The sequence below is a fragment of the Geospiza fortis genome, unplaced genomic scaffold (assembly GCF_000277835.1).
Source record: "Geospiza fortis unplaced genomic scaffold, GeoFor_1.0 scaffold55, whole genome shotgun sequence".
Classification (NCBI taxonomy): domain Eukaryota; kingdom Metazoa; phylum Chordata; class Aves; order Passeriformes; family Thraupidae; genus Geospiza; species Geospiza fortis.
This window is the reverse complement of record NW_005054308.1, coordinates 8,960,744-8,975,073: the sequence shown is the minus strand read 5'-3', so window position 1 is coordinate 8,975,073 and position 14,330 is coordinate 8,960,744. Positions and strand designations below refer to the sequence as shown.

Below are 14,330 nucleotides of genomic sequence, written 5' to 3'. Positions count from 1 at the left end.
CATCTCATTTTCCTTATGTCTTAAATAGATTTTTTTAATACCACTGATTATTTCTGCCCCAAGCCTGTGCAGAAATCTTCTCTTTTGGGAGCATTGATGTTGAGCTTCTCGGGAGGGCAGAGCCTGGGGCAAGCCTGGCTGCTCAGTGCCTCCCCAGCGGGCTCCAGGGCTTCTCTTTGCCTGGCAGTAGGGCTGGGACAGGGGATGTGCTGTAAGGACAGCCCCAGGGATGGGAAGCAGCCTTGCCCCAGCGTGGATGCTGAGGGCCTGGGATGTCCTGTGCACAGACATCCGGCACTCGTGGCTGCCAGCACCCACCACCCTGAGCCCTCCTGCCATGTCACCCCATCTGCCAGGGCCTTGCTCCTCTGAGGGGTGGGTACATCCCTAGGACACCAGGGAAGGTGGTGCCTGTGTTGTCTTTCTCCACCCTAGGCTGCTCTGCCTGGCACCAAGACCTCAACAGCAGCCCCTTCCCCTGCAGCCTGAGCCACTGCCAGGGCTCTGGGGAGGGCACTCCCAGCCCTGCCCTGCCCTGCCCTGCCCTGCCAAGGCATGCACTGCTTCCTGACCCAGCACCCCAGGCATCTCTTCATGCTGAAAGTGTCAGTCCCCACAGGATGGGCAGATGTTCTTCTGCAGCTCCTCCGAGGGCTCTTCTAACCCAGCACCCTCCTGGGAGGAAACGTGGGTGGGCAGAGGCCTCTCCAGCAGAGTTTGGGGATGGAGTGATGCCATGTGCCAGAGCAGGAACCTGCAGGGGAACCCAGAGGGTGATCAGTGACTTTACAAGATGCAGATGGGTCCATTTCCCCCCTCTCCTGCTCCCCAGTGTAAGGGCTGCTGCCCTCAGCACCCAGGGAGGGACTGTGATGTGAGGCTGTGAGGGTGCTCGCGGCATCCCCCACTAAATGCTGAGTGCTGGCATTTGGGCAGAGCTGAGCAGGCTTGCATCACCCCAAGACCTGTCACCCAACGCCCCTCTGAGCAATATCACTCTGCTTTGTGGCTTTCTCTGCCTGTTCTTCCTGTCCCTCGGGCCAGCTAGCAGCAGCAGGGCTGAGCTGTCAGAGTTGTAGCCTGACAAAAGTTGATGTCCTGGAGCTGGCAGTGCTCTGCTCCTGGGTGCTGCCTCTCCCATGGCCCCTCTCCCTGCTGTGGGTCAGGGAATTTTTTGGTCAGGAGCTCTTTGGTTGGGTGTCCTGTATGAGGTGGTATTTCCTGTCCCCACCCCCATGGTGCAGAGAGGAAATCTGTGGTCACACCAAGACCTCAGATCTCCTGCAAACCTCTCCCCCAGACCTCTGCTTCATTCTGCTGATTAGATCAGCATCCTCTCAGGGGATGGCTGGCATTTTGCTTTTACCTCACAGAAACTGCGTGTGTCTTAGAACATATGCACAGGGACAGAAAGCATGAAGCAGAAGAGCTGGAATTGGTGTCCCCTCTGCCCCTGCTGCTGGGCAGTGACAGCAGCAGAGATGACTCTGCCTTGTGTCTGCACTGTGCCTGCCCTGGGGACCTTCACTTTGTGCTTTGTGGTTTCCAGACTGGAGGGTTCACTCTGCTCCTGCTGCAGGGCAGCAGTGATGCCTCCCCAAAGAGCAGCATCTGCAGCCTCCAATGCTCTGCTTCTCCTTCTGCTGATGGGCAATGGCATTTCCAGGGTGATGCACAGGGGGTACCTCTGAGCAGTGCAGGTTTATGGTGCACCCCTGGGTACAGGTCCCTGCACCCCAGCTCTGTGTGTGGACACACAGCACCAGCTCCTGTAATTGCTGTGACCTTGGCTGAGGTTAGAAGTGCTCAGGGTGCAGCAGGGACAAAGTGTGCCCAGCCTCCAGCACGTTGTGACTCTATTTCCCCCCCAGGGCACAGTCAATATGGAGAGCCCAGGTTATCAGCATGCAGCGTTGGAGGGGAGAGCACCTGGAGGTCAGGGTGACCTTGCCTGACTCTTCCTGGAAAGGGCTGCACAAAGTGGCTCTCTGGAGCTGAGAGGCATCCCCATGCATGGCAGTCGTGGCCTCCAGCCCAGCACCACTCGGAGAGAGCAGCAATGCCTGGTGCAGCATCAGCTCTTCACCTCGGGAGCCCTGCCAGCATCTCCGCCAAAGCTGCTGGCAATTTCTGGGGATGTAGGCTTGCATGAAAATGAAGTGTGCTGGAAATTCATGGTCTGAATGCAGCTGCCTCTGCAGTGCATGAGGAGCAGGCAGGCTGCAGCATCTTTCAGGCTGACTCTATAATCCCAAAACTCCAGGGCAGCCACAGAGGGGGGACCCAGCTCTGTGCACCTCCCCTGGCTTGGGACTTGGTTGGAGAGCAGCCAGTGATGGATAAAGGAGTGAGGATTCATCTCTGATGGTATCACCCTTTGCACCAGGCACCATCAGGAAGGGATGCCTGCACCAGGAAAACTGCAGTGGGTGCCACAGCAGGGACAGCTCCCTCATTTTCACTCAGGGACCCTGGCCTTGTACTCACCCTGCAGCTCTCGCCTCTGCTGTCGAGTTTTGCACTGAGGAAAGTTGAGTGTTGTCCTTTCAACCTCACAGGCAGGATTTTGGAAGAGGGCAGCCAGGAGTTGAAGGCTGGGAGATGTGGGTCCTAGGGCAGCGGGCTGGCTGAGACTCACAGGAAAGCTCCAGTGCTGGAAAGGTTAAATTGCACATGAAGAGAGAGAAAAAGAACAGTGCAGTCTGTCAGGGCCAGCCTGGTTGAGCCTGGCTTTGCTCAGTGTCTGCCTGAGGCTGGCAGCTGGGCCAGGCGTGTTGTGACCAGGACAGGGACCCTTTCCAGTGGGAATTGGCTTTTCCTTTGCCCATATATTGTGGCCATGGTCCTGTTCCATGCTGCTCTAAGCACAGATGGCATGCAAGAATGGATCCACAGCCACTCATTCAGCTCCAGAGTTTTCTTCTCCAGCACATCCAGTTAGTGCTGAATGCTCCCTCTCATGGGATTTTAATCTCTCTGAACATCAGGGTCTGCTCTCAGAGCCTACAGAGCAAGCCAAGCTCCAGGGCTCTCCAGAGCCCCGTCCTGCTGCACTGAAACAGGTTCCTGAGGTCCTCTGCTTTTCTTTACTGGTTTTGTGTGAGTTGCCTCCCTCTCTGATGCCTGGTGTGGAAATGGGAGCAGCAGTCTTCCCATTGCCTCTCTGCTTGGTCCTGTACTCTCAGCCCTACCTGGTCCTCATTGATGGAAGTGCCCTCCAGCCCCCAGCTGCTCTGGAGGTCCTGTGGCCTTTGATTCCCTGCCCTCCTCCTGACTGAGGCTCTGAGTGACCCTTGAGACTGCTGCAGTGCTCCAGTGTTTCCACTCTTGTTTGTTAGTCTTTTCCCTATGCCTCATAACTGAAAAGAACATTGTTATTAAGGGCAACAGTTCAAAATTCTGTTTTCCCTTGAATGATCCCACAGAGCTTCTCTGAGCAGAGCTCTTCTGAGCTCTGGGTGCTCCTATCTGGGGTGTTATGAGTTTTTGGAATGATTTATGTTGGTCTTTTCCTGTTAACATGTTCAGGGCAGATGACTCTGAAGACTCTGCAGAGAGGAACCAGCTTGGTTTGTGCTGTGGGTGAAATTGGGTGCCAGGTTTTTGGTGAACAGGTAAATCCTGTGCTCACCTGTCTTGTGTGGCATTAGTTGATCCTGATCATCTGCCAACAGCAGATCTTGGTGTATCTGACTATGGGAAAAAGGGCTGGAAGGGGCCACATTTGATCATTGGTGCATGATTGCTGTGGGGTGAGAGGGCCATGAAGAGAAGGACAGAAAGTAAAAGCAGGTGCTCGAGCAACTCTATCTGATTGTGAGTGGAAACCACAGTGGTGATACTGTGTAGGGTGGGGTGGAGCTCACTGGATTTAGAAAGGTCAGGAAACATCCCCGTGCTTGAGTGTTTCCTGTGAGGAACCAGGGGAAGAATCTCTTCTACCCAGAAAAGCTGAGAGGGTAAAAAAGCCAGGAAATCAGTGACCCTGCCCTCTGCCTGAGGAACATTTTTCTTCCCCTTTAATCTCCCTCCAAGTCATTATTTTCCCTTTGTGGTAAGTCAGCATTTTGAGAAGACACTGACATTTATATTCTGTTCTCTCTTGGCTGTGCAGGGAAGTCCCAACAGCCTGTTCCCCCTGAGCTCTCCTGGTTCAGCTGCAGAGCCTCAGTGCAGAGCTCCTGGTTTGCCCAGGGGCTGCACTTCTGTGTGAGTAAACAGGAGAGCTCTCTTTGTCTCTGTATGTTTGCAGAAACTCCCCCACCACCTTAGACACATTTTCCATATGTTTTTATAGACAACCTACAATTTGCCAAATGCTGTAACTTTTGGCTCCTCATTAATTCCTTGGAAATGGAAAAAGGCAGCCCCAGGACCTGCATTCTTGTATTTGTTCATGTCAATCCATCTCTCTGTATCTCTTTTTCTGCACCCCTCCCTTGGGTACAGTCACATTGGTGCTCTGGGGGAGGCACAACGCTGGATCAGCCTTTTGGATGGCTCTGAACTTTGGTTCACCTCCCTGAGTTCTCCTTTTGGTGGCTTAAGACTCTTTCTGGGGCAGGATCAAGGGCACGTGCCGGGAGAGCGCGAGCTGAGCACGGCTTCTCTGCTGCCACGCTGGGAACAGGGAATCAAAGGGCTCCTTATCTATGGATGGAAAGTTTCTGGGCTGCTTATCAGGCACTGCTTAGAGGTTAGATTATCTCAGGAGCAGCAGATTGACAGCCTGCCTCTCTGTTCTCCTTGGGCTTGGCTGAGCGAACACCTTGGAGTGAGGCAGTGAGAGCGTGGCACAGCCCTGTGGGGATGTGGGTGCCCAGGGAGGGGGCTGGGGAGGCAGCCTGGCACAGAACTTGCCCACTTTGCTCCCATCCTGCTCTCTCACCACACCCTTTGCTGGGGCTGACCCTCATAACACGCTCGGGATGACACGGAGGGAATTTTTTGCTCTAACTTTACATGGGCATTTGTATTTCTAAAAACATCTGCCAGCCTAATTTGGGCTACTCCTTCCCCTTTCCAGAGATGGGAATGGAACTTGCTGTTGGCAGAATTCACTGCTGATGGAAACTGGTGCCTGAAATGCTGAGGGTGTGTGGCTCGGGCAGGGAGGGAAGCCCAAGCTGCTCTGCATGGAGCTGGGAGCCCAGACCTTGGCTCCTGCAGGGACTCCCAGCCTGGCTGCAGGTGCTCTGACTGTGCCCCAGGACTAATTCCCATCTTCCCTTCTGTCACCTTTCCTGGCCCCTGAAGCTCTGCTCTGCGCCCAGAATTTGCTGTCTGTTCCTCACAGGGACACGGCTGATTTTGGGGAGCAGCACCAGCTAAAAGCTTCACCCCATTCTGTACAGCAAATTCTGATGGCAACTGTCCCCATTACCCAGCAAAGCCAGGGGACATTTTGTGCTCCCTGAGAACAGTGGCAATTCCCGGGGAGGCCCAGCCATGTGGGAAGCTGGAGTACCTGGAGTTGTGCTGCCAGCATGGAAGGGACACAAGCTGGGTTCTTATGGGTGCTGAGGAATTTCTGAGTGGCTGAATTTAGGAGTTGCCTGGGCAAGGATCTCCAGCTGAGGCATCAATTTGTTGCTTAAAAGTCCATGGACGATGTGGGGTCCCCATCTCTGCCTTCCTCTCTAGGGCCAGACCTGCCATCCAAGTCCCGAGTGTAGGAAGGCTCTTACCTCTTGAGGGCTCCATCAGTGAGCAGAGTCCCCTTCTCGTTCCTCACCTCCAGCTTCAAGGGTTTGCCCTCCTGCCTGCCCTGGCCGTGCCTGCCCCTGGGCTGGGCCTTCTGCAGGGGAGGCAGGTGGGAGTTCCTGGGGCATCCCATCCTGCAGCAGTGCAGCAAGTTCTGGTAGGCCACTCGGAAATCCTTGTTGAATGTCCCGTAGAGGATGGGGTTCAGGGCTGAGTTGGCATAGCCCAGCCAGAGCACAATGGACATGGGTGTGCCTTTGACCTTGCTGTCCCCCCACACTCCCCGGTAGGTGAACAGGGTGAAGTAGGGGAACCAGCAGACGATGAAGGCTCCCAGCACCACTGCCAGTGTCACGGTGGCTTTGTGCTCCTTCACCATGTGGGGCATGGGCGCGTTGCCCCACGTGTGGTTTATCCTCTTGGCTTGCTCCCTGGCTATCCTGAGTATCCGGTAGTAGGTGATGCACATGATGACCAGAGGGATGTAGAAGGTGAGCAAGCTGTCCACCAACCCGTACACAAGGTTCACAGCCAGCGTGCACTCCTTGCTGCAGGGGGGGCCTGTGTTCTGCACTGTCCCCTTGGTGTTCCAGCCCAGGTGGATGGGTAGGAAGGAGACCATCAGTGAAACGGTCCAGATGACAGCCAAGCCCACGGCCACCCGGGAGGGAGTGACCACCTGGCCGTAGCGGAGCGGGGTGGTGATGGCAAAGTAGCGGTCCAGGCTGATCATGAGGAGGTTGAGGATGGAGGCTGTGCACAGCATGACGTCCAGGCTGGTGTAGATGTTGCACAGAACGCTGCCAAATGGCCACTCCTTGGTGAGCTCATAGAAAGCAGAGAAGGGCAGCACCAGCAGCCCCAGCAGCAGGTCTGTGATGGCCAGGGACACGATGATGCGGTTTGTCAAACTCCGCAGCCGCCGGTCCAGGGTGACGGCCAGGCACACGATGATGTTACCACAGAGAGTGATCAAGATGAGGATGCCCAGAAAGAACCCGACCAGCAGCTGCAGGGGGCGGTCCATGCTTTTTTGAGAGCTTGTGTGGTTGTAACACGGATCCATGGTGTCACTGCAAGGATGGAGCAGTCCTGCTCTCATCAGCTCCAAAGCTGCTTGGAGTGAGCCTGGACCATGCAGGCCTAGAGCCCTTCCCAAAGTGACCCTTGTTCTACAGAGACCTTAGAGAACATTGCAGAGTCATTTTACATGTTCAGCCTTGTGTGCTGGGAATGACATGGTCTAGGAAAGATGTGGCACTGCAACTCATTTGTGCCTGTTGGCCCCCTCTGGGAGCTCAGTGCTGGAGCTGATGCCCTGTGGCAGCTGCTGGTGGATCTCAACTGCTTCTTTTCCTTTCTTGCCTTCTCCTTTCCTCTGAGTGACGACTGAGTCAGGTGCTGTGGGCTCTCATGCCCTCTGCATGTTTGGTTGGTGACAGTGATCAGCAGTGCTCCAGCAGGGACGGAGCTTTGCCACCTTGCAAGGACAACCTGCAAAAGAAAGTGTCTGGTGAGGCCCTGGCACAGATTGCCCAGAGAAGCTGTGGCTGCCCCATCCCTGGAAATGTTCAAGTCTAGGCTGGTTAAGGCTCTGAGCAGCCTGGTGTTGCAGAAGGTGTCCCCGTCCTTGGCAGGGGGGTGGAATGAAATCTGTAAGATGCCTTCCAAGCCATTCTGTGATTCTATAAAAGCATCAAGTCAGAGATGCAGTGGGCGAAGACCCTCTGAACTTCCCCTCAAACCCTTCCAGAAGCAAGGTGTCTGTACCTCCCTGGCTGCTCCAGCCCACTTAAACCCAAATTGAAAGTCCTTTGGCAGCCAGGCACCCGGGTACCTGCCAGCTGGGCTCTCCCACCCCTAGGGGTGCCCATGTAATGGAGGGATGTTGAGAGAAGGGCAGGGATTTTAAAATTGTCATCTTCCTATAGGCTTACAATAAACGTGAGAACGACGAGGATCTAAGGAAACAGTTTTCCTGAGATAGCAGTTCTTATGCAATTCAGCAAAATTAGTCACAACTACGTAATTTCTGAATCCTGGCTGCGGCTGCCAATCTCATTAAACTTTGTCCTTGTGTCTGTGCTTTGCAGCAGCCATTCTGCCATCACAAATCACAGCAGCTCCTGTAGCCTGTGTGTGAAATCCCCACTCTGCTCTGGGTCCTGGAAGGGAAGAAGAATATCCCTTGCAGACTGATTTTTCCTGGCTGTTTTCTGTCTGGATACAAATAACAAAACGCCACATGTTGCCAGAGAAGAAATAACAGAGCAAAGCACTCTAACTTACAAATGAGCTGCTGGTTATAGTGATCTCCAAGACCCTGCCACTACTTGATTCAAATGTTCCTTGGGTCCTTGATTGGAAGCAATATCCATGTTAGGAAGATACCTAAAGGGGAATTGAGGCAGTGCAGGGACAAGAAAGAGGGCTGGGAATGGGCTGAGGAGCTGGACTGACTTGCTGACCCTCATGGATCTGCCTGTGTCCAAGCTGTGGTCTCCCAGATGATTTGAGGGGTCTCCCCATGCTCCTCAATGTGCTGGTCCCTGTGGGTGGTGCAGGACCCAGCTCTGCAGGCTCCCTGCACCCCGTGGAACAGCAGTGAAGCCTCCCTGGTGGTGCCCAGGATTGTGCAGGAAGGCAGAGCTGCAACAGGCTGCAGAGATGGAGCAATCAGAAGAAACTCCAGGAAAGAAAAGATCCAGCATTGTCAGAGGACAAAGGCGAGATTTTAAACTCCCTCTGCATCAACAAGATAACACCTGTGGTGCAGGTTGAAATATTCTTCAGATGATTTATGTCTTTGATTGAAGTCTAAAGGCATGGGGGCCACAGGAGGGAGTACACCAGGGAGACTGCATGAGTAAACAACCCCTGATTGCCAGGAGCCATAATGGGGAGAGATTGGGCCTGGACCACTGAGATTAGAGGCGACTCCCACAGCCCTGCTGCTTCTAAAGGCATGGAAAGCAAACAACAAGCCATGAACCAGCCCATGGGAAGTGTTTTGCTGAGCAGATCAAACTCCTTGGCAGACAGGAAGCCCTCTGAGTTTGGGTGCTGGGATTGAGGCTGTTGGGAGAGGGATGCGATGCTTTCAGCCCCGGCAGCAGCAGCAGCGTGTGGAGCCATTCCTCACCTCCAGCTGCAGCACAGGCTCTTGCCATGGAAAGCTCTTTGTTCACTCACAAAAGGAGCGTGGAACAAGCTGAGCGCTGCCTGCCCACTGACGGCAGCGAGGAGAACAGGTTGTTCCCACAGAAGGGTATTTCCAAGTGAAAGGGATGTGCTTTCATTGCTCCCAACATGTGGAAATGGCAGATTAAATTATAGGGGGAGTAGCACACTTAGAAAATGCTGTGGGTGGATGGCAGCCTCCTACGTGGCTGCTTCACCACACACCAACAACCCGCTCCTGCCTCTGGCTCTCGCAGCTCACGTGGGCTCTGCTGGTGGGGCACTCAGCTCGGGGCACTTCAGCTCATTCAGCTCCTGCCACGCTGCCAGGGCAGCTCCTGGTGCAGCCCTGCCCTGCTGATGTGCCCAGAAGGAGTTTTGCTCCTTATTTCTTTTTCAGATTAGCTCAGGACAAGGAATGGCCCCTTGCAAGGGGACAGAGGTGTCCCCAGCCCTGCAGAGGAGCTCAGGTAGTGCTGGGGACTCTGTGGCTCAGCTGCCTGCAAACCCGTGGGATGTTCCTCCATGGAATGGGGCAGGACCTGCCTCCTGTCAGCTCAGATGTGTGATGCTGCAACCCTAACCGTGGTGGAGGTGTGGGACACCTCCCCATATCCCCCAGCCAAATTATCTCATGGAAACACTCCCGCAGGAGAGCACTGCCTCTGGACATGGCTTTGCAGGAAGAGCAGGCTGGAGGGCTGGTACAGCTGGGGGGCTGTCAGCTCACTGCCAGCAGGACACAGACCATGCATCCAGCTCAGAGCTCTCTCCTGGAGCATTGGCTCTCTGTGACTCCACATGTGCCCCTGGCTTTGTGCCTGGGTCACTCACAGCCACCCTCAATACCTGTGTCCTCTGCTCCTGTTGTGTTTTGGCAGAGCGAGTTGATTTCCTCCTCGATGTACGAGTGGAGCAGCTGTTTCCCATGGCAGTCTTTCCAGCCGGAATAAATGATACCTTTCCAGCCCTGTCTCACCAGGCAGCTTTTACATTTACCTGATTATCCTCATTATCACAGCCTGGACCTGTTTGTGGTTCAAAATCACCCTCCTGACATTGAAGGAACCAGAGCAGGGCACAGCTTCTGGGTCATCTTTCTCGTGCCTTTTCCGTGGCACTGGTGCTCTGATTGACGCTATCTCTGCTGTGAAGACTTCTCAGGTTGCATTTGTTGTTGCATTCATCCTGGGGTTCCCCAAAAGCCAGATATTTTTCCTATTGTGTTTTCAGCTGCTTAGAGTAGCAATTTTTTGCTTTTTGCTAAGCATGTGAGCCTGTGCCAGCCCAGTGTGTTTCTGTTAATCTACAGATCCTCTGGTTCTTCTCCTCTAGTACTTAGTCCCTTGTCCAGTGCAGAACTTTTCCCAAGTTTCTCACCAGTACATTTCTCTTAAAGAAGCCCTAATTTTCAGAGCCAAGATCACTAATGAAAACCATTAAATAAAATTTACCTCTAGGCTGATCTTTAAGGAACTCTGTTAATAGCCTTCTGTGGTGCATTAATGATCTTTCCGCTGTAATATCCTATCATCTCCCCATTATCCTCTTTACAATTCTCACAGTAATTTCTGCTTTCTCTTGCCTGAACAGATATTTTCTGCTCTGTTGCAGTCCATGTTGCATTTGATCTGCCGTTTTCCTCTTTAAAATGGCATTTATCTCCTCTGGGGAGGGGGCTGTGTTTTATTAATGGGAAATTTCTGTTGTGTTTTACCTTTTTATTCCCGCTCCCCATCTCTCAGCATCCTTTCCCCTAATATCATTAATTCCAGCACTAGCTGCACTTTTGCAGTAAGATTAATGGGATGCAGTGCTGGCTCTGGCAGGGAATGCATTGGCTGCTCTCCCTTCCTGTGCTTCTACTTATGGCATAACAGGTTTGTTCTGAACCTGTTAAAAGCCCGGGTACATCGGCACCATGAGCAGACACATGAGTGGAGAGGAGCACTCAGGAGGTGTCTGAATGTGGCAGCCTCTCTTTGGGAAGTATTTCCCACTTCTGGAAAGGACAGTGGGAAATACTGGGGGCTCAGGAGAAGCACCACATGAAGCCTTTTAGCTCTGTCCTAGGGACAGGAGGGCTGTGCCCTTGCAGACCTGAAATGTTCCTCTGCCTCCCATGATAGCTTCTTTCTGAGAAAAGAGCAGGCAGAAAAAGCACTTTGCACTTGGGAGCAAAGTGCATTCCCCTGGCCATGCAGAGCTCACAGCAGAGCATCATGGCTTTTTCTAGAACTATATTCAACTCCTTCCTGAGATGAAACATCTGGGCATGCTGGGAGAGGTATTTCAGCCAAGAGATGGGAAGGAGTGTGGGGGATTCTTCTGGTCTGAGACAGGATGCCTGATGTTTGATGGTGGGAATTGCAAAATTCCTAAGCTGGGAATGGGTTTCTTGATCCTCTGCCAGGCTCATAAGCTTGATTCACAATGGGACAACAGCAAATTTGTCACAGGTAGGACTTGCAGGCAATGTGGGAGAGGACAAATGTGAGGGGACACTGCTGTCCTGCCTGGCTGCATCCCCAGATGCTTCTGTCCCTGTTCTTTGGGCTTCTGCAGAGTTTGGTGCTCTCTCTGCCCTATCCCAGTGCGATGTCTGATTAAAGCAGCAATTATTGCCTCTGGCATGAGCAGAGGGGCTGGGGGAGCCAGGACAAAATTCCCATCACTGCCACCAGCCCTCCATCATGCTTCCCCAGGAGGAAAGGGGCTCTGTGGATAAGAAGCTGTTCAGGACCCCTGAAATCAGGAAATGTGATGAGGAATGTGGAAATGCACAGAGCAGTCAGCATTTTGAAAGTTTGCTCGGCAGACAGTGTCCAGGAAAGGGGAAACTGAAAACAGAGGAGTCGGGCTCAAGGGTGTGCTTGGAGCTGCCTGAGTTTCTGGGATTCAGCCTCCTCGTGAAGCTGATTCTGGACAGGGACAGCGAGCACGGGGCACCCCTGGTACTGCCCAGCCCTCCTGTGCTACAGCCCAGCCCGGGGGTGTCCTGCCCCACAGCTCTGACCATGCCCTGGGATGGGCCAGCAGCAGATCCCCCCAGGGTGCAGGGCTGGGTGGAAGGGCTGGAGTGCCCAGGGAAAAGGCTCGGGCAGGTCAGTGTGAGAAATCAGCAGCAGCCCCCGTGGGGAGGCTGCTTGGGCAGAGAGGCTGCACACCACAGATGTGCAGGGCTCTGCCCTGGGCACACTGCACCCATGTCCTTCCCCTGGTGTTGTCGGATCCAGCTGTCCCCACCACCAACAGCCAAAAAAGTCCCCAAACTGGCCTGCACTCAGCCACCACAGGATGCTGATGGCACCAGCATCTGACGAGTGTCACCCTCTCACCTGACCCAGCTGTCCCAGTGCAGGATCCCACTGAGCAGGGACCCACCAACCCTTCTCAATCTCACCAAAAAAGTATTTTAGCAGCGTAACAACTCAGTAAGAAGTAAGGCAAAAGCATTACCTGCGAAAGGTGCTGCTTTCTCAGAGCCCCTGGGTGTGTAGGAGGCTTCAGGGGCTGCCCCGGCTTCAACTTTGCCTCGGTGCTGCGGCTGGGGCGCGAAGGCAGCAGCGAGCGCTGCGAGCGGCGCTGCCTCCCTCCTCTCTGCTCTCCTCCTCCTCCTCCTCGCTCCCTCCTCTCGAACCAGCCTCTCTCCTGCTCTCGTACCAATACCCGGGCAGCGGTGACTGCAACATGAGTCAGACCTGAAGTGGGTGGGATCAGAGTGCGAGCTCAGACACCGAGGTTATCATCCGGCAAATTTGAAATGCTGAAAGCGAGCGCGGCTCCGAGCGCACGGCGTGCCGGGCTCCGCCGAGCCGCGCCTGGCACGGAGAGAGGGGTGGGATGCCTGCTGCCTCCTGTGCTGCTTTCTTGAGTGATACCATCACCTTCCTCACTCACCTGAAGTTTCAGGGCCCTTGCTGCTCGTTTGCCATGTGCTAAGGTTCCTTCCCTCCCTCCCGGCTCCCTTGTGCAGGCACGCACTTGCCTGCTGTAGGGAACCCTGATGCTGTCACTCATTCCCAATTTTTAGCTTTTCATGAGAGCCCCCTGAGAGCAAGAACAGCTGAGCCTGGAGGGATATCAGGGGTGGCTCAGGGAGGATGGTGACTCTTGTGCTGAACTGGGGACAGATAAGGACAGAGGTGGGGTGACTGTAAAATGGGTGGAGGGAGCTGGAGCCCAGCCAGCTCTGGGGTGCAGATGTGCTCCTTGTGCAAGGGGACGTGGCAGGAAAAGCCTCCACTGTTTCATCTTTCCCTCAAGCTGCTCTCACCTCTCCTGAAGGGTGTCTCCTTTGCGTGCGATAGCAGGGAGGAACCACGAAATGACAAACAGGCAGTGACAGCCTTTCGTGTCTCTCAAATCTTTCATCCGTGGGTCTCAAAGCACCATGCAAATATCAGCTGCTGGGCCAGCTGTGCGAGGAGCTGTTTCCCCTTTTAGCTGTTCCTCCTGAGCAGAGCAGATCCCAGGCTGGCAGCAGAACTCCAGCGAAGCTTGCCCACCCCCTGGCTCTGCAGGGCCGGGGAGAGCAGCCTAGGGAGTCCTGGGAGGGAGGCGCTTCCAAGTTCCCCATGCAAATAGCCAAGAATGGGCTTATTACAGTCTGGATGTGGCCCTGGGCACACTCCCTGCTGCTCCCCCAGCCGGGCTGAGCTCCCCCAATGCCCTGCACTGGGAATGGGGAGCACATCCCAGCCTCCCTCTCTGCCAAACGGGGATACAGTGGCACTGGCACACAGACCAAAATGCCTTTGATCTGTTTATCTCTGCAGACCAAAGCACAAATCTATCTTTAATAAGCTTATGATCTGCTGGAACCAGAGAGTTTTCCTGCTTATCAGCAGCTCTGTGATGTGTCTGGGGTAGCTGAGCCGTGGACTGGCTCCCAGATGCTTCTCTAGTGGCTGGGGTGTGCAGAGTGTGGAGCTGGAGGGATCCCTCCTCACAAACAAGATTTAAATCTGCTCAGGAATGTCTGCGTCAGCTGAAGTCTCTGAGGTGTTGATTTACTGCAGGGCCCCTCGCTTGGCTCTGCTCTATGAGGGACCTTTCATCAGGAAGTCTCAGGGTGGGAAGGGCCATGGATGGACAAAGTGCTCTGGTTTTTGGGGCAGGATTCCCTCTCCAGCCCCCTTGCTCTAATCCCTCTCAACAAAAGGCCCCTGCTGTCCATGGGGCAGGCTCTGGGTTCAGCATGCTCCATCTTCCCAAAGCCTCTGCAGAAATCTGAGGGTGCATTTTGGGATGCAGTGGCAGAGCAGCTTCAGATTTGCAGGGGCATCTGGGTCATAGGGAAACCCACCACTTCTGCAAGCCCCTGAGCACAGGAGAGCCTCAAACCCTGACCCTGTGCAATGGCTGTGGAGCCTCTGTGGGGCTGTATGGGGTGACACCCTCCATGGGAGCTCTCTGGAAAGGGTGCAGCCTGCATGGATTGTGCA

At 54.3% G+C, this 14,330-nt stretch overlaps 1 protein-coding gene across 1 annotated transcript; it reads right to left on the bottom strand.

The window, feature by feature from the left end:
* Nucleotides 1-556: 556 nt before the first annotated feature.
* On the bottom strand, nt 557-12,454 carry HRH2 (histamine receptor H2). Its single transcript, XM_005418888.3, has 4 exons — nt 12,343-12,454; nt 5,688-7,197; nt 2,488-2,653; nt 557-754 (listed from the first exon to the last, which is right to left on the bottom strand). The coding sequence occupies exons 2-3, from the start codon at nt 6,803-6,805 to the stop codon at nt 2,635-2,637; spliced, it is 1,137 nt and encodes a 378-aa protein (XP_005418945.2). The 5' UTR covers nt 6,806-7,197; nt 12,343-12,454; the 3' UTR covers nt 557-754; nt 2,488-2,634.
* Nucleotides 12,455-14,330: the final 1,876 nt, after the last annotated feature.